At 36.4% G+C, this 22,004-nt stretch overlaps 1 protein-coding gene across 1 annotated transcript in view; it reads right to left on the bottom strand.

The window, feature by feature from the left end:
- The window catches only part of LOC148644186 (chromodomain Y-like protein 2), a 48,628-nt gene extending 27,043 nt beyond the window's left edge, over positions 1-21,585 (bottom strand). Inside the window, exons 1-2 of the mRNA XM_088614434.1 lie at positions 21,402-21,585; positions 2,381-2,918 (exon numbers count right to left, since the gene is read on the bottom strand). Coding sequence (XP_088470560.1) covers positions 2,381-2,918; positions 21,402-21,425 — 562 coding nt within the window. The 5' untranslated portion in view covers positions 21,426-21,585. The remainder of the gene's footprint in view (positions 1-2,380; positions 2,919-21,401) is intronic.
- Positions 21,586-22,004: the final 419 nt, after the last annotated feature.

Below are 22,004 nucleotides of genomic sequence, written 5' to 3'. Positions count from 1 at the left end.
GGGGAGTAACCCGAACACTGTATAACCATACCATCTTTCAGGGGGGAGAAAACTAAATCCCAATTCTCCCCTCGTTCTGAACCAGACCTTTATCACTTAAATAACCTTAACATTTAACCCACAAGAACAACTTGTGGTAGTAGAGTAATTTTTCATGGCTTATCCTGTCAGGCCAGGGACACCAACCATAACACAAAACTGCACCCAGATGGGTCTGCTTCTACATTCTTAGTTTACTTGGTTGCTAATGATGGGAAAGATCTAAACCTCTGTAATAACCACAGGGAAAGAATGGAACTCCTAACTTTTTTTAACCCCATGAGAAGAGGTAACTTTGGCTCCTCCCTTCCAGTTGCCTGGAGCCAAGCTGCTGCTTGAAGAATGCTCTTTGGTTGGTGACTAGATATAGCCAACTGTGCTTCTCCTAAGCAGCTCTGTCTAGCCTAACCAGCTGTGTCTGTGACCTAACCAATCAGAAGTCTCTGAACTCAGGGAAGGCACCATCATTGAATGCTGACATTTCTATTTCTCTATGTGTGACATTTGCCAGCGTGAACACCATACAATCTAATTTAGATTTAAGTGTTCTCAGAAAAAAAAATCTGACTTAAAAAATGTGTGATATAGTGTAATATACTGGCACAGAGACTTAATTGTTCGTATAAGACTAAGAAGACTATATTTCCTATTTTTCATGGGACCGTATTTAAGGTCCTTCCCAGGCCTCCCAATTATAAAAAAAAACAGCTGTTTGTACCATACTTTGGAAAGCAAAATGCTGCAAGGCTTCACTGCAGAAATTGAAAATACACAAGAGAGAATAACCTGCAAGCTCTCAGCACTTAGCTTTCAGTAGGGAAGCAGAAAAGCCCGACCCACCCTCTCTGCCCTTAGCAAATCTAAAGCAAAGACTAAAGCAAAAATCAAGAAACCAATGTTTGTTTTTAAATACTTCATCTTTTTGAATTCCAAAGAAAAAATACAACAAGACTGGAACAATCAAACGTGTCTTTTTACTATTTCACACCTATTAAAGCAAATCTGTTTCAGAACTCTCGCCACTATCTCCCATCACATTACCATTCTGACACTTTTCGTCTATCCAGTGTAGAGTGGGTTTGGGTTATAGATGTGAGTCTATTGAATGGTTTGGTATTCATGATGCTGAAGCTGATGTTATTTCAAAAAAATAACATCTTGGTTAATTTCTTTAGTGTACTGGCAGAGTAGAAGCTTGTATACTATTATTTAACTCTAAAAAAAACTAGAAATTCCTGTCTCTGCATATATTCAGAAGTTTCGACAGTGCACCCCATCCAAGAAAGTGATGACAATCACTGTGTACTAACTCGGACATAATTTACACTTCTGTCTTGCGGATGTAGCTCTGGAGAGCTCAAATTAAAATGGATTACTTTTGTAATTTGCCCTCTTCCAGTCAATTTTAAATTAGCTTGGAATTTCAAGTTCAGTCACAGCACTAATTCAAGTCCCATGTGGAATTTGTTTGCATGCAGAACGCAATTTCAGGTAACCATTAGCCATTAAACAAACGATGCCAGGTCTAAAAACTGGTTGTGTTTGATTTGTCACACACTAATTGTGAAACAGAAAAAAAACTAAACAAATGGGATTTGCAAATATGTCAAATCTAAGCCTCCTGTGCTGAAGGCTTTAGTAAAGGAAAAAAACAGTTCAAAATATTTTCTATATTTTCTACTCTGTTTGGAAATAAAGATTAGTATTATTAAATTAAAAAAAATAAAGACATGATCTTTTATGGGGGATGTTAGAAAAATATTTCAGCAAGTCTAAATAAACAATTGAATGATTTTTTGCTTTATTTTGCTTTATTGTTTTGAGATATCCTTGCTTCTTGTTAGTAAAAAATTGTACTAAGTGTAACAAGACTATAATTTAAACAATCCTCAACCTCAAACATCAAAACTTGTTTCCCCAATGCATTTATGTTTTTCTTGTTCAATTGCTACTCATCCCATTGGTTCCACAAATACCACCCAGTGCCTCCCAAACTTAAACCCCTCTTCTCTACAGCAGTCTTTTAGCCTCCATTCAGCCTGTTCCTACATTTCCCTTTGCTTCTTTGGCTTTGCATGTGGCAATTCTACCAAAGACCACCATAGATATCATTATCTTCTGTTTATATGCTAAATACTTACAGTATATTCATCTTGAATAATTGTCATCCTACCTCTTATCTGTGGTAGATGGTTTTGCAATACAGACCACGGGCTGACTCATCCCAGTTCTGGCCAGGAGCCTGTGCGCTCACTTGGGTACCACACAGGCAGCACAGCACATGAGATGCACCCCTGTGCACAGCCACTAATCCCCCAATAAAATTATATAAACTTCTTACCTATATCACTCATGAGAGGCGTCTCAGTAACTTCCAGCTCGTCTAAAATTTCATCTTCTCTGTCATTTCCAATTTTATGTGGTTGGGCTGCATTTCTGTAGAGCAAAGCTTCTGAGTCCCCATTTTGCAGCCCATTGTGTGGCTTTCTCATGGGCATGATCTGTAGTCCACTTGGGGTCGTCCTGTACGTCACAGTTTTGGTGGCCCTGTCGCCCGCCTGTTTGCCCCCATACCCTCGTTTTGCCTTCTGGGAGCCTGTGGCATTAGTCCTTTTCTTTTTGCGGGACTCCCCTCTTGCTCTCACAGCTTCACCAGAGGCTCCTCGACTCAAAAACCGTGGGGTGGCGCTCTGTTTGCCTGCCTTGGAGCGCTTATCCTTGTGGATGTGGAGTCCGTTAAACTCGTCGATAAACTCCTCGCAATGTAGCAGGTGATGTTCCGGTTCCCAAGTGTCCTCATTGCTGCCATATCCCTTCCATCGGATCAAATATTCCCATTTTCCCTTTTTGTTCTTTCTTTTATCTACTATTCTTTCCACCTGAGCAGCAGAGGAAATGCAAAAGGAAGATTATTAGGACAAGGGTGCACCAACGGTGCGCTGAAAGTGATGTTTAGTTTTAGTGGAAGGGGCTGAATAATAAGTTTGAATTTCAAGACCAGAACAACTCCTAAACTGAATATGCTGTTCTATCTCCCCTCACAAAGATAAGTTATGAATGCACTGTCCTTGCCAATGGCCCATGTGAACAAAGGCCCAAAACAGAAATGTTTCTCAACATAACAAAACAAATTGGCACAGTAATTGGTTAGAACTCTTAAAACCCTTTGTAAATAACTTTCTTCACTTTCAAATTCTTGAGATTCCTTTATAAAAATGTAGTTTCTCAATTAGTTCTTGATATGGTTAAAATAAAAACATTTTTGTTTTAAAACGGAAATGTAAATAACTTCCTTTCTCAAAGAGAAATGTCCAAGAGGATGTCCAAAGGCAAGAAGCTATAACTGTACAGACAAACTGTTTTTAACTACCAACATGTAGGCCAGCTTTTTAAGTTTAACACAGTGACTAATATGGTCATTAGGAGTCATTAATTCACAATCATTAAAGAATACAATAAATACATACATCAAGTTCTTTCTAGACTGAAAAAACCTTAAGTTAGTTTTTAAATAACCTTAAATTAAACGGTCACACAGCTAAAACCTAGTTTTAAAAATGAAATAAGAGCTCATTTAATTAAAAAAGTCAGAGGGATGAAGAATTAGCCCTGTTGTTTCAGGTTTACAAACAAAAATGTATCACCATTTGGAAAACTAAGTGTAAATGTTCTATATCAGAAACCTGGTATTGAAGGTCATTCTGTCCATCAAACAGATACAATACAAGCCTCCAAAGTGCTGTATTAGAATGCTATCAGCATAAACAATAACCCATTTCAGAGACAGGAGTTTTTTACTGACCAACAAAATCTGCCCATGTAGATGACCTTAATAGCAAAACGTTCTCTGAAGGACCACAGAAACCCATGAGATAAAAATGGCATTCATCTACTCATGTACTGAAAATTATTACAAAATCAGGACACAATTTATCTTTTATTACTACAAAAACAAAAAAATATTTTTGTTATCAATTTCAGTGTACAAAACATTTTGTAATGACAATTGTTATTGAAAGCTATTTTAATATCCTTCTTTAATATATTTTTTGACCACAGAGGAAATCACTGGTTAGCAACTCGTCTGCCTCTGGAAAGAGATCAAGCCAGTCTTCTCAGTTCAACTGCTATTGGCATGGCATGGGAAGAATATTATCCATGAATTAATATAGATAAGAGTAAGTGATATATAAACTGTATACTGATTGTAAAGTTGGGTCAAGATATCCATAGTTTGAATATCCAGTTTAATTAATGAGATTTTAGATTTTGCAGGAGATAATTCTAAACCGCAGGAGAGGGGATTACTCCAAATCTTGTTATTAACAGCAAGTAATGATGCTGGGAATGTTATAGGAAGTTAGAAAGGTGAGTATTCCTTTCTCACCTTTCTAACCTGGAATTCTTCAAACATTCCAAAACTATGACAGCAAATACTGGGTGGAAATGAGCTCAGAGTAGATAAACTTCCTAATTTTGTGTAAAGTCTACAAGCACCTAGCGAAACATAAGAATGCCTTTCTGTAAATGAATATCTTCAATAGACATGCTTAAAATTAATGATAACTTAAATAACTATCATATTAGTTCCAGTAGCATCAGAGCAAAAAATGTGGTTTATACTCTAGATACTGTACATGCCACATTTTTTAAGGAAATGCTGTTCTTGCATTCCATTCCTAGGAAATGTATTTTGTGCTACAGCCTGCAATACACATTAACTTGAGCAAATGGGTTCAGATAGTTGAAAAAAAATACTGGGCTCTATTCCTGGAGTGATTTTAAAAACAAATACCTTACCTGCTATCTTCAAGCATAGGGGTACAGGGGGTTTCTGTCTGTTCAGTATGTACTCCTTTTACCACACTTTACCAGAAATGATTCAATGTCTCAATGACAGTCCAATCACTTCCCACCCAAGAGAGATGCGTCTACAAATGAAGGATTATACCCTTACCAGGCCCTTGACACAGGCTCAAATTAAACATTCATTATGTGACACTAGCAGCAGGCGAAACATAATATTGTGCAGTCTAAACATGTAAAACATGTTTTAGGTGTTTATTTTTAAAAATTGTTTAGTCTTAATACAATAATCTACAACTGAACAAATGGCTTCTTATAACATTCTAATTGAGCACATAATATTGAGCAGCATTAACAATGGGGAAGCCATGTAAGATGTCTATACCTGTGAAACTACTGTATGTTTCAACAGACGATTACAAGAATGTACCAAGTCAATAATCTATTCCTGGACTGCAAACTCCTACATCAGGCAATCAGAGATTGCAATCCATATGGATCAAAACCATAGTTGAAAATCAATTGCAAACTTTAGGTCAATATCAACTTTTACTTTACACAACTCAACAAAGAGTGAACTGGATACCGTTAAAATGGTTAAAAAGATAAAATCAGCAGAAGGAAATACTGTCTTCCGACACATGCTTCACCCCAGAGGGACGAGAGTTCAGGCAGATGTGCAAAAAGGCAGATAATCAACTTTTATGTCACATTCAGCACACCAGTGTAACATTATAAACATAATGGTATTATACTGAGCTTGTAGTAGTACTTAAATGCTTTTTACTTTGCACAACATACAACTAACCCAAATGTAGTAAATGAAAGCATAGTAGTGCTGATATTAAATGCATACTGTACATTCCTTAATATGCAGCAGTAAAAAACAAAACGTTAGGTCAGACTGTCAACAGTCAGACTTTTGTTATATAACAATGCCTTATTAATGCATATTTGAGGTTTAATTATTTGTTATGCATTATAATGTATCATATGCAACTGTTATGTCACATTCGTTATATTACATTGGTTTTAGACTATGTCATGTATTGAAATCACTACTCTAATAAACAAGAGTGCATGGAAATGAACAGCACACTGTCAATGAATCTCACCAGGTCTACAGTTTGTTTTGCACAAAAAAACACGTCTTATCAGACACAGGCCACTTAAATATAAAAACACAAAACCTGAACATATTTGAAAATGTACAGCACAATAAGGGTGTGCTATTGCAACTTCATTTTAAAGGTGTAATACTTGTGCAATTTAATTTCTGACTCATGGAAAATATTAGATACACGCGTACCAAGCAGTAATTTCTTTAAATAATTAAGACACCACAGCTAAATAAAAACAAGAGGCAAAAAGTCTTAGACTGTTCCTTCGAAACACTGTTGAGTTCACTACCAATATGTACAGGTAGTGGAGAAGATTGAAAAAACTCAATAAAGTCACTTAATAGGGCACTGAGTCCACCAGTGTCTGGAATTCTGTAGGAGGGATATGCAGCACCTTTCTTCCACAACCAAGTCACTCCACTCACACCAGATTGATGGAGTTGGTAAGCTCCGTCTCAGGTGTTGTTCCAGAATATCTCATAAATGCTTGATTGAATTCAGACTTGGACTGATGGGGCCAAAACATGGATAACATCAGTGTATCAGTGTAATGGTCAACATACCACTGGACAAACTCATGTGGATGAAAACAAGAAAGAAAGAAATGATGCAACACAGTGTGAAGATGATCAATCAGTACCATTAAACAACAATTCGCATTGACAATGCCAACTAAGAGAATGAATGCAAACACAAGGGAGAAAAGTGCACCCCACAACATTACAAATCAGTCAGAGTGGCTGGATCCAAGCACTTGGGACTTATGTGTGGGGACAACTGGACTTCACAGTCTAGCTGGACTTCACAGTCTAGCTTCGGGAAGTGAACAAAGTGCTGACCTACCACAACAAAATGATGGCAATGGCACTGGCAGGAGTGGACAAAAGGACACTGTATCTTCTTTAGCTTCTTGACTTTAAAGACCCTTAACCATTTACCCAATGGTTAATTAACCAGATGATTGCCTTGATGAATGTCTCACACCCACTAGAACCCAGTAAACACAAGTTCCTTTCTTGCTTTGAAGCTTTGAAGAGAACTTGCATGTGACCACCACCAATCCAGCTGCAACAGTATGTCAGCATGCAATAATTGCAACTAGATAGATAGATGAATAAAATCTACAGAACAATGAAGAAAATCACGGTCCTTCACAGAATAGGCAATACGTTATTTGCGTTTTCTAATGTAAAATGATCCTTTTATTGCTCAGGATAACTTACTATGCATGTAAGAAAAGGAAGCTTTATGTTGTAAGGATTAAATGATTGTATCATTTGTTGATTCTAGAATCATTCCCTGCAACAATAACTGTAATTCTAAAAATATTTAAGCTTTGTGGACAAAATAAAAACCTTTTTTCAGTCATTTACTGGACACTGCAGTTTAATGTGCTCTAAAATCTACTAGGCATGTCTGCATACATATTAACATGATGGACAATATAAGCATAAAACAGTTATAAACTGAACCATTGAGAATACAGAATAATCTGGTATTGTATTAATGTATATTTTATATATGTGGGCTTTAATTTTCATTAGGCAACTACGGAAACAAAAAACTTATTTACCTTTGGTAATCAAAATACATTTTTAATACTATTTTAAATGAAAGAACTCCAATACTAATCAATAAAAACTGAGGAGAATAAAAATACAGAAAACAAAAAAGCATTATTAGCCATTGTTACCTACTATTGAATTCTTGTTTCCTTACTGCTTTTTCCTGAAATTTCTAAGTCAATTCTGACAACTAATTCAGTGGACTTTATTGATCAGTAAAACACATGACACATCACCTCAGAAGGAAGAACATCCCTTTTCTACTCTCATTTCCATTGGTAGCAGAAAACCCAAACTGAATATCCAAATCTCATGCATTTTTTATATGTTTTGACAGAACTGTACTGTATACAGGATGCACGACATCTTCAAAAATGTGTTCATCAATACAGGTACTCTACAAATAAAAAGTCTGAAAAGACATTTAAAAGTAACAGTTCTCAATCTGTTCACCACAGAACTAAACGGGTATATTTTTGCATGCACCATAAGCATACCGTTACATGCATTTTCAACCCCTGGCAAAGGAATACAGAGATAAACTGATCTTTTGATCCTTTGGCATCAACTTCAACAGAAATTGAAGTTCTATATTTATAACTTCAACTGAAAATGTCTACAGACATATAAAGATTGGAAAGGCACATAAAATGATTCATATTGCAATTATACATCTTAAATGTTCTCACAAAATACACAGATATTTCTTTATGTGAACATCTGTTCTTGCAATGCTGTATTTCTTTGGGTATAGTTACTCTTTACCGATTTCATATTTTTCTGCACTCATGGTTCATGTTTATTACTTTCCATTCAATGTAGACCTAAATGTTTCTGTCAATTTAGAATTTAATTAAATAAAATGATTTTATCAAAGGTGAAATACATCCTCCAAAGTAACAAAAATCAAAGAAACTTGTTTCTAGTAGGGAGGCAAAAGTCAAGAAACAAGCTTTTTAAAGAATGAGAAGATAGTCCACACATTTTGAGAAGATGGTTCTCTTTCAGTTTTCCTTGCCAGATTGTCTGTGCAAATGGTGTAATTATTACAGATGGACTTATGTAAAGCAGGCATTATTTGGTAAACTACTGGTTATAGGGCTTCCTTTATTTATTAAGGACACTAACCATGCTCTGCAACTCTTCCATTTTCACGGCCAGAATGTTTCATTTTCACCATGATGGTCCTACAGTCCACAAGCATACAAATGCATAGTGCTTGATACACCAACCTATACTCTTGTACATTTAGCAGAATTGGTCCTCACAATGAATGCCTTCTCTTTCAATAACCTCTTTTACCAGTAGGTTAGTGGAGTTGCTACGGGCACCAGAATGGGAGCCAACTATGCATATATTTTTGTCTCCTACGTTGAAGAATGCTTCTTTGCTTCCTATACCAGCTTTGTCCCTGACCTCTCCAAGCGATATATAAATGACTGTGTAAATGCCTCCACATGCTCTAATGACCAGCTAGAGCATTTTAAAAGGAATATTGCATACATCTGATGTACCTTTATTTTATTTATAGCACCTTTACTGGGACATAAAGGGACACCAAGTATCCTGAAGGCACAGGCTTTCACACAGGTATAGTTCATACATTAAGCAAATAACATCCCTGCATGCTTACGGTCATGTATAAAAATATTGGACTGACCTGCTTGCCCATGGCCAATGGCCAGCATGGCTGCAAGAGGAGAGTGACTTAAATCACTGGTTGATCGCTGGGGCGCATTTGGCAAGAGATATCAACATTGTTTTTTAATACTTAAACCCAGATATACTTCGATAATATTTCAATAATACGTCAGCACACATTTTATATCATTACTGTTTCAGTAAACTTAAGTTATACAAACAACAGCTTACTGTTGTGAGCCTACAGTACATCTGTTACATATTCAGGTTTTATTTCAAATTGAATTCTACCTTATTTTTTGAGCCTATGGCCAGTTAATCAGATGTGTAAGTGAAATGAAAGTGTTGACCAAAACATTTTAGCAGAATCCCATCCATTTTCAGAAGGATACATATGTCAATTTCTTGTAAATTTTGAAACAATCTGTATTTTTGAATCTTTGTAATGACTTTGTAAACAGTCATTGTATGTTAGGAAGTTATTCTTAGTAAGTTACGAGAGTGCTTTGTTACCAAACAGACAAATAGTTGCACAGAACACAACTAGTCCAAAGATCAATCGGGATTGTGTCTCAGCAGCAGTTCAAGATCTGTAGAGCATTGAGCTGTTTCCTTAGGAGGATTGAGATAGTAGAGGGGCATCTGATTTGGAGCCTCAGGATGGTCCAGGAGATACAATAATCTGGGGAATAAAAGAATAGACGTTCCAGTGTATGAAGAGGTTTGTAGGATGTCGAACTCTTGACATTGGAGGCATCTTGAGGATGATGATAAGCCTTTTCTTCTGTTGAGCAGAGAAGTGAGAAAGAGATTTTCTTTACCTATTTATATCCTAAAAACTACATGTCTATTTAAGAGGGACAGTTTTAATGCTGACACTTCCCTCTTTTCTGCGGATGTGGAAACTGTCTGCAATGGCTTTTTTAATATACGTCAAATGTCTTCTTTCATATTCATGATTGTTACCGTCATCACTATCTTAATAGGTTCCAAATAAACTGAAGGCTGTATAGTCACTGTTGAAATCAAATTCCATTTTTTTTGCAATTTCCATGAAATTACATAATTTAAGGATAATGACAAATGTTTCACCTACACCCTGAAAGAACAGTTTTAGCTGACACAGTAATTCCAAAGCTGTATCCCTAAAGACAAGTTACAATGACTACAGGCAGTGGTGGTATAGCGCTGGAACATGCTGGAATGCCATAGTGGGAGTGAAAATTTGAGGCCAACTGCATTCTGAGTGTAATAGGAGAAAAACATTATTTTATATGGCTTGATTTCCTATATACATTTGTGTGCCTGTATCTCACCTGTGTTGCTGCATTAAGTAGCACTAGCTTTATCAAATTTACAAGGCAAGCCTGTATTCTATTCTTGCTTTTTGTTCCCAATTGTATGGAGCATATTCTGTGACTCTTTTGACTCCTTGGAACATCAGCTCCTACTTTTCCCTTCCTCTATCTTGTTTTCACCCCCCCCCCTTCCATATTCAGGTGATCTATTCATTTTCCTAAGGTCCAAGCAATGTCTTCCATGTCTCAACTCTTTCCCTACCTATCCATCTCTTTGCAATGTCCTACAAGGTCTCATCAAACTGCTGATTCTTGTTTCATCCCTTGCGAAGTCCCAAGTGCACAGTGCAGTCAAAGTCGGTTCCAAGCTCCTCAATTACAACCTGCCTGCACTGTGGCCCTCCTTAGAGTCTCCTGGTCACGGCAGAGGCAACAGGTCCCCCTCCCTTCCTCACCAGCCCTGCTGGTGTCCAGCATGGTGTCGGCACCTGACTCCACCCACTCGTCCTTACTAGTGGCTCTGGTTCTTCTGCGGCCTGTCCTGGATACCTGCCTATAGTTTGCAATCCTTTGGTTTCATGAAAGTTCTCCAATCATCTTCCAGATTCCTGCTCTGCATATTAAAATCAGTTTTATTACTTAAAAAATGCTTTTAGTTCAGGGAACAGTACTATAGCCATACTGCCAATGTGTGCGTGTTTATGGGGGAAGAGAGTGGTTGTCCATGTCTGCAAGGGTTCTGTTGGACTAGTTCAGGCCACCAAAACACTTCATCTACAATTTGCTGTGATAGTATTTGTAGGTTGCCAAGGAGAGCATATATACACTGCTTTCACCTGGTGCGGGAAGACTGTGTGAAAGGAAATTTTAATTCTACTGAGATTGCTGCGAGTGCTGCTGTAAATCACATTTGGACTAATGCTGTTAAACTACAATTTCTGACGTTCCTCTGACATTAGTCTTCGACCTTGAAAAATCTCCAATATGATAACATTATAGTATGTCATAGTATTTTATATGGTATTATTGTTTTTCTGTGTAATAAAGCACTCATGTGTTGGGGTTCTTATATTTATCATACATGTTTTAATAACTAGTTCTACAGCGCATACAGTAGGTGACCCATAGCTGGTTTGTAATGTAAATTATTTTACACTACACTGATTACACATTGTGGGTTCAGTAAGAATCAGTTTGCACTTTGGGATTCTTGTACTTGTTTTTATGTTTTACCAGGGGGTCAGAATTTTGGAAAAACATCCCACCTCATAATGGTTGTGATGCCACTTGGTTTAAGAAGCTTAGTTTGCCAATTTTATTATAGTTGTAAACAAAGACATTTAGAAATATTACTGTGAATAAACTGTGGATTACATTACTAAATACCACAGTACAAAACACCGTCAGTGCTAGAAATGGTTTAGACCAGCAGACCCCTGCAGGCTTGTGATACTGATTAATTGACACTTACAGTAGCTATGCATTTCAAAGTGATTAAGTAATTTACTTCTAATTCAGAATGGCAAAAGCCCCATATATCATGAAATTAGCTGGGGAGGGTTACTACATTATTATTTTATTGTTTTACTGCCACTTTTATGTTTAAATGTTAAAAAGGCAAAGTATGATCAATATTTAATACTACTAAACAAAGCACACTATTTAACTAGAATTTTGCTAGTAACCTTATCCTAGGTTACCTTCCACCACAATATAAGTCATACATGATGTTTATGTGGTTATTGTAACATTTAACCAGTAAAGTTTTTTATTATTTCAATGCGTATTTGAGCTTCAATTCAATTATCTAAAATTACAAAATCTGAGATGACAAAACAGTTGTTTTAATTTTAATTAGCTCCACATACAAAAGGTATGTCTTTTGACCCATGCTTTATTTGAAATGTCATTGTGTTAGGTTTCATTGTAAAATGTTCAAATCAAATAATACTACAACATTATCCACTTGTCTAGCAAATGACACTAAAAAGAGTTGTACACAGGTCGGAATGCAGAAAGCTAATTATAATTAAGTGTGTTTTTTCTTGTTTTTTTTGTTTCTTTCAGAGCAAGACATCAAGAAAAGGGGAAAGGAATTCTCCAGTGATGGGCATATGTAGACACAGATAAACTAATACAGAAATCTTTGTTCAGTTATTGCAAAGGAAAAGCAAACCCACTGGATTCAGAAGAGATAACAGTGGAGAAGTGGAGGAGAGAAGTGGCACAGGAGTGGGAGGGTAACATGCAGCTTGACTCAGATTGCCATAGTGAATGAACAAATTAGTAAATTGCTGTACATACAACTGGCAGAAATATTTCAAAGAAAAAATATGTTTTACAATACAACTATGGTTAGCAATACTAAATGGTAAACCTGAACGTGATATTTACAGAAGTCTAGATACAGTAGGCTTCGTGTTAATGTGGACTGATGTTAAGGTCTGTACCAATGCAGAGACAAATATCAATAACTGGTGCTTAAGAAAATGATATGGAAACACAGTCACAATCATGGGCATCAGAACCTATTACAAAGAAAACCAAAGAGTGAGTTTTGGATTCCCATGTGAAAAAACATCAAGTTAAACTAGAAGAATGCAAGATTTTTAAAATAGCATAAATTATTGGAAAGACTCAGTACCTACTAAGATTAAACCAAGACAATTTGGTAAATAATTTACTATCCACAGGTATCGATGTGCTATTTTTAGACATAAATAGTGTATATAAAGCAATTTGTGACGGAGTAATAATACAGTAATACATCAAAGGTTCATTGTGTAGTGACATACAGTACAGTCATATTAATACGATAACCTGATGTTCCTAATTTCCAAATATATTAGAACCCCAGCTGCTTTGACTACTCTTGGTTTTCTGTGTCAAAAACTCACAGTTTATTGGGACTACTTGGTTGCACAGATATTCTGAGCTAACAGGGCTGGTCAGCTAACTTTAAAAAGCATTTTTAACATAGTTGCTACGGAGTTTCTGGAGAACCTATGGAAACTCATAGAAGATCAGGGATATAAGCCAAGACAAGCATCTAAGCCAGAACAAGGTACTTTGACGAAACTCAATGCTAAGCAAAAAATAAATTTGCCTTTAAAGTTTTGTAATGTTATGTTTGCAAAACATTTATTTCCAGATTTTACATTAAATGTTTTTGATAATGCAATTACTTGCATTTAAAAATTACTTTTTCCACATGCACAAAAAACTATATATTTAACATTTTATTTCCTTCATTATGTCAACAATGTGTAACACAAACAATTTCTTTGCCTAAGATGGGGATACCCAAGGTCAATTTGCAGTGCAGTGTGGATTCATCCATGGCTCGACTTTTCAAGAATGGAAGCACTGTGAACGGCACAGACCTACTCTTTATACAGTGCCTACGGAAAGTCTACACCGCCTTGAACTTCCTTCACATTTTTTATGACAGTGCCTCAGAGTTTCATGCATTTAAATTTACATTTTACCTCTTATCTACACACCATACTCCACATGGAATCTTTGGAAAAAAATCTAGATTCACAATAAAAAACTAAAAAATCTGATTTGGATAGGTTTCCACTCCTCCAGAGTTAATACTTTGGCAGCAATTACGGCTGTGAGTCTGTTGGGATAGGTGTCAAACCTAGACCTAGTTTTGGAAATATCTGACCACTCTTCTTTATCCAATTGTTCAGACTCTGTCGTGTTCCTCGGGGAGTGCTGATGACCAGCACTCTTCAGGTCAGGCCACAGATGTTTGATTGAATTCAGGTTGGTGCTCTGGCTGGGCCACTCAAGGACATTTACTTTTTTGATCCATAGCCACTCCAGTGTGGCTTCAGCTGTGTGCTTCGGGTTTTTGTCACATGGAAAGGTGAACTTCTATCCATGTTTCAGCTTTCTTGCAGAGGGCAGAAGGTTTTCTACAAGTACTTTCTGTGCTTTGCTCCATTCATTTTCCCTTTTATTATGACTAGTACCCCAATGCCAGCTGATGAGAAATATCTCCATAACATGATGCTCCTGTCATCACCATGGTTCACAGTAGGGAAGCTGGGTTTATGCCAGAAATTATGTTTTACCTAAGGCTTTGCCATGTTTGCACCATCCCTGAAATACTTTGTTGCCATTTTTATAGTAAAAGCTTCCTTCTTGCCCTCCTGCCATAAGGGACAGATTTTTGGAGTGCTTGAGGTATTGCTGTCACATTCACATTTTTACCAGTCCTGGCTACAAAAACCAGTAGCTCTTTCAACGTTGCCACTGACTTTTTGCTTAGATATCCAGTACCGATGGAAAGCCTGATCTAGCAGGGTACTGTTGATGCCATAAACCTTCCACTTCTTTATATGACTTCTTGACCATGATCCAAAGGATATTGGAGGCCTTTAAAATGTTTTAATCCCCATTTCCTATCTGTGCTTTTCTACAATTTGTCCCAGATTTTCTGAAAGCTCCTTGGTGCCTTGGCTCTGAAAACTACTAACCAGCAGAGGGAACCTGCAAGAACTGCTGAATCTATCCTGAAATCAGGCGAATCACTACAATGTAACATCGGTGGAAGCCAATTAACTCGGTGTTTAATTATAAAGATGACAGATCACACCTGAGCTAATTTAAGAATCTGCTATTACAAGGAGGTGGACACTTATCCAAGCTATTTGAGCTGTTCATTAATTTAAAAAAATCTAGAATATTTTTTCAACTTGGAAGCTGCAGGGAAGGATATGTAGATTAAAAGTAGATAGACTTTCTAAAGGCCCAGTATGCGTAGCGGTAGTGAGGAGAGACATGTGAGAACTTCCAATGTGTTACTCCAAATAAAACATGATTATACTGCCAGCCTCCACATCTCAGTACTATCCAGATCAGTCCAGTAATCAAAAGCACGCGTTGTAACATCTGTGGAGTACGTGGAGTGAAAATCAATAATGAGCAAAATATGTGATCTGATTAACCTGATCATTGAGGTTTGTGAAGACAAAATCTTCAACGTTAAATGTCTGGCTCAGAAAGAAGAGAATGCCAAAGAACAGACTAAGCGAAGCACGAGAAAAGGATAATGGAAAAACAGAAATACAGTAGATGGATTGTAGTTTTGGAATACAATTCTTGAAATGTGCAGAACACTATAAGCAGCCAAAAACTTCCAAAAAAGAAAAATGAAGATGTGAGAAAAGTATTACTGTTCCTAAAGTTCACTTGGGCCCCAAAATTCAGCCACAAGGTTAAAAACGTACTGTGGGAATCCTAACCCTATCCCATTTCCCCCAGTGTTTGTCACGCACATACCATGGCCAATCTGTCAATATTGGATCAAACACCATTAGTCATGGAGAATCCAGAACCACTGTGGGAAGGCCATGACCTCCCTTGCTGTTTTGATTCCTTTGCAGTGTCTACCCAGAGACCTCCTCTGCTATATACTATGAATGTCTTGAAGTTAATAAATGGCTGAGCTAAATGATTTAGCTTTCTAAGGCTAAACAATAGGAGGCTAACTGTCCTTTACAAAAGAGAAGAGAAAAAAAGAATTCCCTTACCAGGTGAATTTAAATCCTCTTTGTAAAAAACACAAAAAGAGCTAAAAGGTGGATGCTGCACATTGGTGGTGGTGGAGGGGAGTCCCCATTGCCTATAAAGCGCTTTGAGTGGAGTGTCCAGAAAAGCACTATATAAATGTAAGCAATTATTATTATTATTATAATTAAAACTAAATTTATTGTGGGTGTACAGTGTGGTCAAAAAGAACACCCTCTTAATATTTTATTAGATTATGGTTTGACGTTCACCAAGTCCTCACCACATCTTAACAATGGACAAAATTAACCTTATTTGACAAATAACACTCAAAAATTTTACTTTGTCATTATTTTAAAATAATATTGTCACTATTATTTAAAACAACAGCCAGCATTCAGTTTGTGTGAAAACGTAAGTGCTCCCTTAGTTATACCTTCTCAATTAAGAGAGTATGTAGAATCAGACATACAAAACGTGCAAATGATAAGCTGGTCATCAGGAAGTGATTTTCACCTGTATATAAAATCAGAAACTATCAATTTGGTCTTAAACACGCAGGTTTGCGGTAACGCACCATACCCAGATCAAAAGAAATCAGTGACAGTCTTAGAGAAAGAATTGTTGCTTAAATAACAACATGCCAAACAACATGAAGTTAATCATTTCACAGTACGAAATGGAGAGTATTTGAGACCAAGGAGTTCTTTGGACCAAATTCTCTCCAAGATTTGACAGTCTGATGCTCCTAAATGTCTAAAAGAATGTTCCATCCAGGGATGTACAGGCCTCTCTCGCTGTGGTGAATGTCTTAGTTCACAAGTCCATCACCAAGGCCAGGAGGAGACCCATACACTCCAAGAAAAACATTACTACATGGCCCACATATTCAAAACAGCACTTGCATTAATGAAAGACAAGACTTCTGAAAGAATTAGCTCTGGACACATGAATTAAACTGGAGTTATCTGGCTACAATGCAAAACGTCATGTTTGGTGAAACCCAATCACTGTCTCTCACCAGAGGAACCTGCTAAAGGAGGTACCACAAGTTACTGAATGAGGATGTTGAAATAGTGGCTGATTTTGGCTTTAAATAATGACAAAGGAAATTTGCACAACATTGTACAGTGTTTTTCAATATTCTGCTTTATGTAAATAATGGCCACCATCAGCAAATCATAGAAGACTAAAGAATGGAGACTAGTTTTCTACTTCAGACTTTCGAAATAGAAAAACAAAAACAAAACCCCCTCTTTTTGTGTATTTTCCACACAATTTTCACTGCTGCTAAATTTGCAGTTTTAGGAGTCAGTCTCCTTTGAGTCACTGGACTCAGCTTTAGTGTGATATAATAATACTTTGAAAATGCCAAAACAAAGACCTTACTGAATGTGAATCCATATCATCATGTATCTCTCCTGAATGCAGATGTCAAAATTCTACCCGGTGAAAAGGCTAATCAATTTACATTAGCTCGTCTCTAGACCCAACTGCGATTGTACAGCACAGAATATATGGTATGTAGAGTTACAATATTCTATAATCATGTTTGTTTTCTTGTATTATTAACCGGAGGAAAAGGTAAATATGTGTTCCACAGTTATGAATGCTAACCACCGGTTCATCATGAAAAAATGAAAGATACTCATTTTTTAAGCACTGTAAATCATTCTCTAAAGAAGAGAACATCTGTTATAAACCATTAATATGATTTTAAAAAGTTTTCAGGCAGCGTTCCTACTTCTGCTTTCTGCCACACCTAGTAAATACATGATTATATATTTACCAACTTCTGTGTTGATAAAATCAGTATTTTATTCCCAACATACCATATGCAAATAACTACACAGAAAATAAAAACATTCTATTTAATGTTATCCTAAGTAATCTGTTCTGCTTGTTCCTTTAAAAAACTTTTTGCAGCCACAAAGAAAAACTGAGAAGATCATGATTGGTTGGAGTGGTTAAAGTATCACTGTTGACCACTTGGAAGATACACTTCACTCACTCTTAATCAACTTGAAGATGAACTATAAGAAGCTGGTATCAAAGAAGGACCACTTCTCCTGCCAAGTGGATATTTTTTTTCGGTACATACTAGAAAGAGGACACTTTTACATTCAATATGTTGACCTTGTTCTTTGGAACATTTCATGTAAAGCCAAAATGTTTTACATGTACTGTATGTGGCAAAATTATTTCTTCAATTCTGTCTAATATTTAACTGATTGTTTCAGTGAGGTGCTACATACGGTATACCAGTGGTTCTCCAACTATGGTGAGCGTAGTCTTCCTACTTTAAACTACAGTTCTTCCACTTTACACAATGATAAATTACTTTTTAAAATCCTTCCAGCAGTGGTTCAATCATTGCAACCAGATATCTTCACTTTACTCCAATCTTACGTTCTTAGGTGGTTTAGATTTCTCAATCTTTCTCTGAAGGACCTACTTAAAAAAACAATTCAGCATTCAGCATGTTTGTTTTCAGCATGTTCCAATTGAGTAAACGTATGATGGAGAATGTGGTTTCTTGAAAAGCAATGATATCTTAAGCAGAGCTCTTCTGTGTAAGCATCATCATGGAAGTACTGTATCTGTCGTCTTCAAACCTTCTGAAAACTTCTGGCCAAAATTGTGGAATAAAACGTTTATACTGATAACTCAAAAATATTTTTTGAAAGAAGATGCTACACTAGAGCACCTTAAAAATAAGGGAGTCAATGTCCTTGAATGGCCAAGTTAAAGTCCTGACTACTGAGAATCTGCAGAAAGACTTACAGTAATAATTGCTGTTCATAAGTGACACCCAAGCAACATGAGAGAACCTGAGCATAACTGCCAAGAAGAATGGGCGAAAATTGCATCAAGCCAGTGTGTAAAGCTGATTGAGACTTACCCAAAATTACCTGCAAATGCAATTACTATTGTTACCACAGTTGCTTCCAACAAATATTGACTTCATGGATTTGAATTCTTATGCAATTAACATACAGTATTTCAGTGTTTTCTCCTAACGTTTAGCTGTCATTTATTGTTATCTTACCATTAGAAGTGTTCAGTTTGGGCATTTGAATAAAACAGAAACTTTAATAAATGTATATTCATCATTTTATAATTTCACAAAATGGGACACCATATGAAGTGTCTGGATACTTTTGCAAGGCACTGTAAATTAAATCTAAGCCCACAAATTATATGCCCTTTTTGCTTTATTTTGGTTTTTGAAAGTAAACTACCCCTTCTCTAAATTAACTTCTGTTTTGCTTTATTGGTCTTTATCTCAGTTATTACCAAATGTATCCTATGCCTGAAAAAAAAACAGTCATTCTTTGATTATCTGTGCAATAGTTCAGAGGTGTTTTTTGGTGATATTTATTTAATTATGATTAAACATAGGTTATACATGATGATTAAAATGTTTTACACAATTTTGTGAAAAAACATCATTCAACAACTGTTTAACACTTACACAGAAACATCACATGGGGGACATGCTTGGACAGTATCTTTTGAAAACATTAAAATCAAAGCACAAAGAACTTATGTATAACATTTTTTTCACATCATATGAAGGCAAAATCATCTTCCACACAATATTGGTCAATATAAACAAAACTTTTAGAATTAATCATAATCATTGATTATTGAAAACCCAAAAAACAAATCTAACATAACATTTCACACATCAATTATGCAAATGTGCTTAAACTTTAAAAAATTGATGTATTTTTTATATTAAGTGCGCCTTTATGGAAACATGATTTCAGTAATAAACATTAAAAAGCTCATGGTGTCCACCTGCAAGCTTTATTTCAAGCTTTACACCCTTAAAATAATAATAACTGATAAAAAACACAAATAGATAAAACATAAAATAATCCCCAAAACAACATTTTTTGTTCATCTTGAGAATTCAAGTCCTCCAAACTGAAACATATTTCTACTAATATGTGCATGAAACTTAATTGAAATGCAAACAGGTTTATGCAAATAAATTGCATGACATTCAAGAAGAGAACTATGACATCAAAATAAGATGTGGAATCCTCACACATGCAGTTTACAATGATATTCAAAGAATGTAAAAACAGTCATCAATGTGACAATGTGAAGCAAACTCACAAATTATCTGCTCACAGCAGATTTTTAGTATAATTTGCATCTTCAAATGTTTAACCTTCAGAAATGAATGTGCAGTTAACTTTCTTCAGGAAACCCAGCCCTGTCGCCCAATTTGTCATGGTTTCAGAAATCGTTTAACCCAAACTGCAATCTGGAAACGGTTTTGAGTTGACACTTTCTATTCAGGCACCATATTGAATAAGTGATCTAAGATGGTAACAGTGTCACAGATTATCCAAACATTAAGCAAAATTGAAAAAAGACACTTCAATTTAAAATAATTTTCATTGATTTAAAGAACAGACTCAAATGCTAGATTATTATGGTTATTGCAGATACTCATATTAGCAACACATTTGCACATTACAAGTTTTCTTTACAAGATTTTCACAAGCTTCCTAAATTCACAACAAAAACTTTTAATACTGTTGATCATAATTAATATAATGGTTAAGTCCAATGTTTTACAACTACTGTCATGTACAGGACAGCCTAGAATTTGTACAATGAGTTAATAAATAGAAAATGAAACATAGTCACCATGACATCACTCTTCCATGACTGAGTTTAAGTCACCTCAATAGCAGAACTAGCCAAAGATCACCCACGGCACAACAGCGTACCAGAAGCATGCTGTTGATTTGCTAATAGTACATTAAAGTACAACCTGCGTTTAAATAGACTATACAAGAACAACAGATCACCGATAAATCAATGCAAATTCTCAATGATTAACTTTAAAACCCCAGATTGTTTTGGCATGTATTATAACGTGATATAAATATATAAATAAAATATCTTAATTTAATGTTGGCATTCTGTAGAAGAACAAAATGCAAAAACGACGCCAATCCAACCAATATTGTTATTTTAACCAAATATTGTAACCAATATTTCCAATCGATCTCTTATGGTATGCGCACCGCTCAAATGATCACAACGTCTGTAGCTATTTGCCATGTATGAGCCTGTTTAGCCATCTGTCATCTTGCTACTTTGTCACGACTTTCCCAAGACTGACGGGAGAGTTTACGCCGTCAGATGCTGTCGCCAACTCTATTTCGTCGGGCCTGTTTATAATGAACCCAATTCAAAGTAGCTGGAGACACATAAACCCAAAAAAGCTTCATCTTCACACTACCTACAAGGGCTGGCTGGTCTCGCCTGCTCAAGAGGGCTCAGGACACTGGTTTTTCCATAAGCGGAGACCTCCTCCTACTTCCTAATCCCATTGTCTGTCAATATTAAGAAGTATAGCCCCTGACAGGGTTTTACAGTACCTCGTAAAGGTCTCCTGAAGCCATGCTGGGTTGCGGAACTGGGGCTGAGCTATGTGCTCGCCTGGCTTGCTGGCTTTTTTAGCTCTGAGTATCTATAGGAGTAGAGCCCCAATAGACTGGTATTAGCAAACTGCCTTGTTATTCCGAGCCAGCCGCAGAGGAGATCAGCAGACAGCGTCAATCGAGCCCGGCTGCGATGGATCGCTCTTCTGCTAAAACAAACAAGTAGGGGGAGATTGGGGCGGTGCTGTTTGTACTGTACGAATTGGCTTACTGAAATTTTACAACCTAATCATCTGTGAAATTCATTTCCCTCCCACATGATGCTTTTTTTTTCCAGATAATTTATCCGACCTAAGGTAGTCCTAGCAAATTGTCTCCATTGCCATTACTATGGGAGCGATATCAAAAGACCCGTTGGTTTCCATTTATTTTATTATTTTATTAATTGTTTGGTGTGGTTGAGTAGATATCGTGTAATTTTAGGACTGAAATTTTCGTTTCTCTACATTAGCGCCTCAACCATGTCATGTCATGTTCACACAGGTTCAAGAGTAATTAAATGAACCTGCTAACTCAACATACGTGACGCCATGACTTCTC

Source organism: Lepisosteus platostomus, chromosome 20 (genome assembly GCF_059453375.1).
Source record: "Lepisosteus platostomus isolate fLepPlt1 chromosome 20, fLepPlt1.hap1, whole genome shotgun sequence".
NCBI classification, from domain to species: Eukaryota; Metazoa; Chordata; class Actinopteri; order Semionotiformes; family Lepisosteidae; genus Lepisosteus; species Lepisosteus platostomus.
The sequence above is the reverse complement of the archived record's forward strand: the minus strand, read 5'-3'. Positions and strand labels throughout refer to the sequence as shown.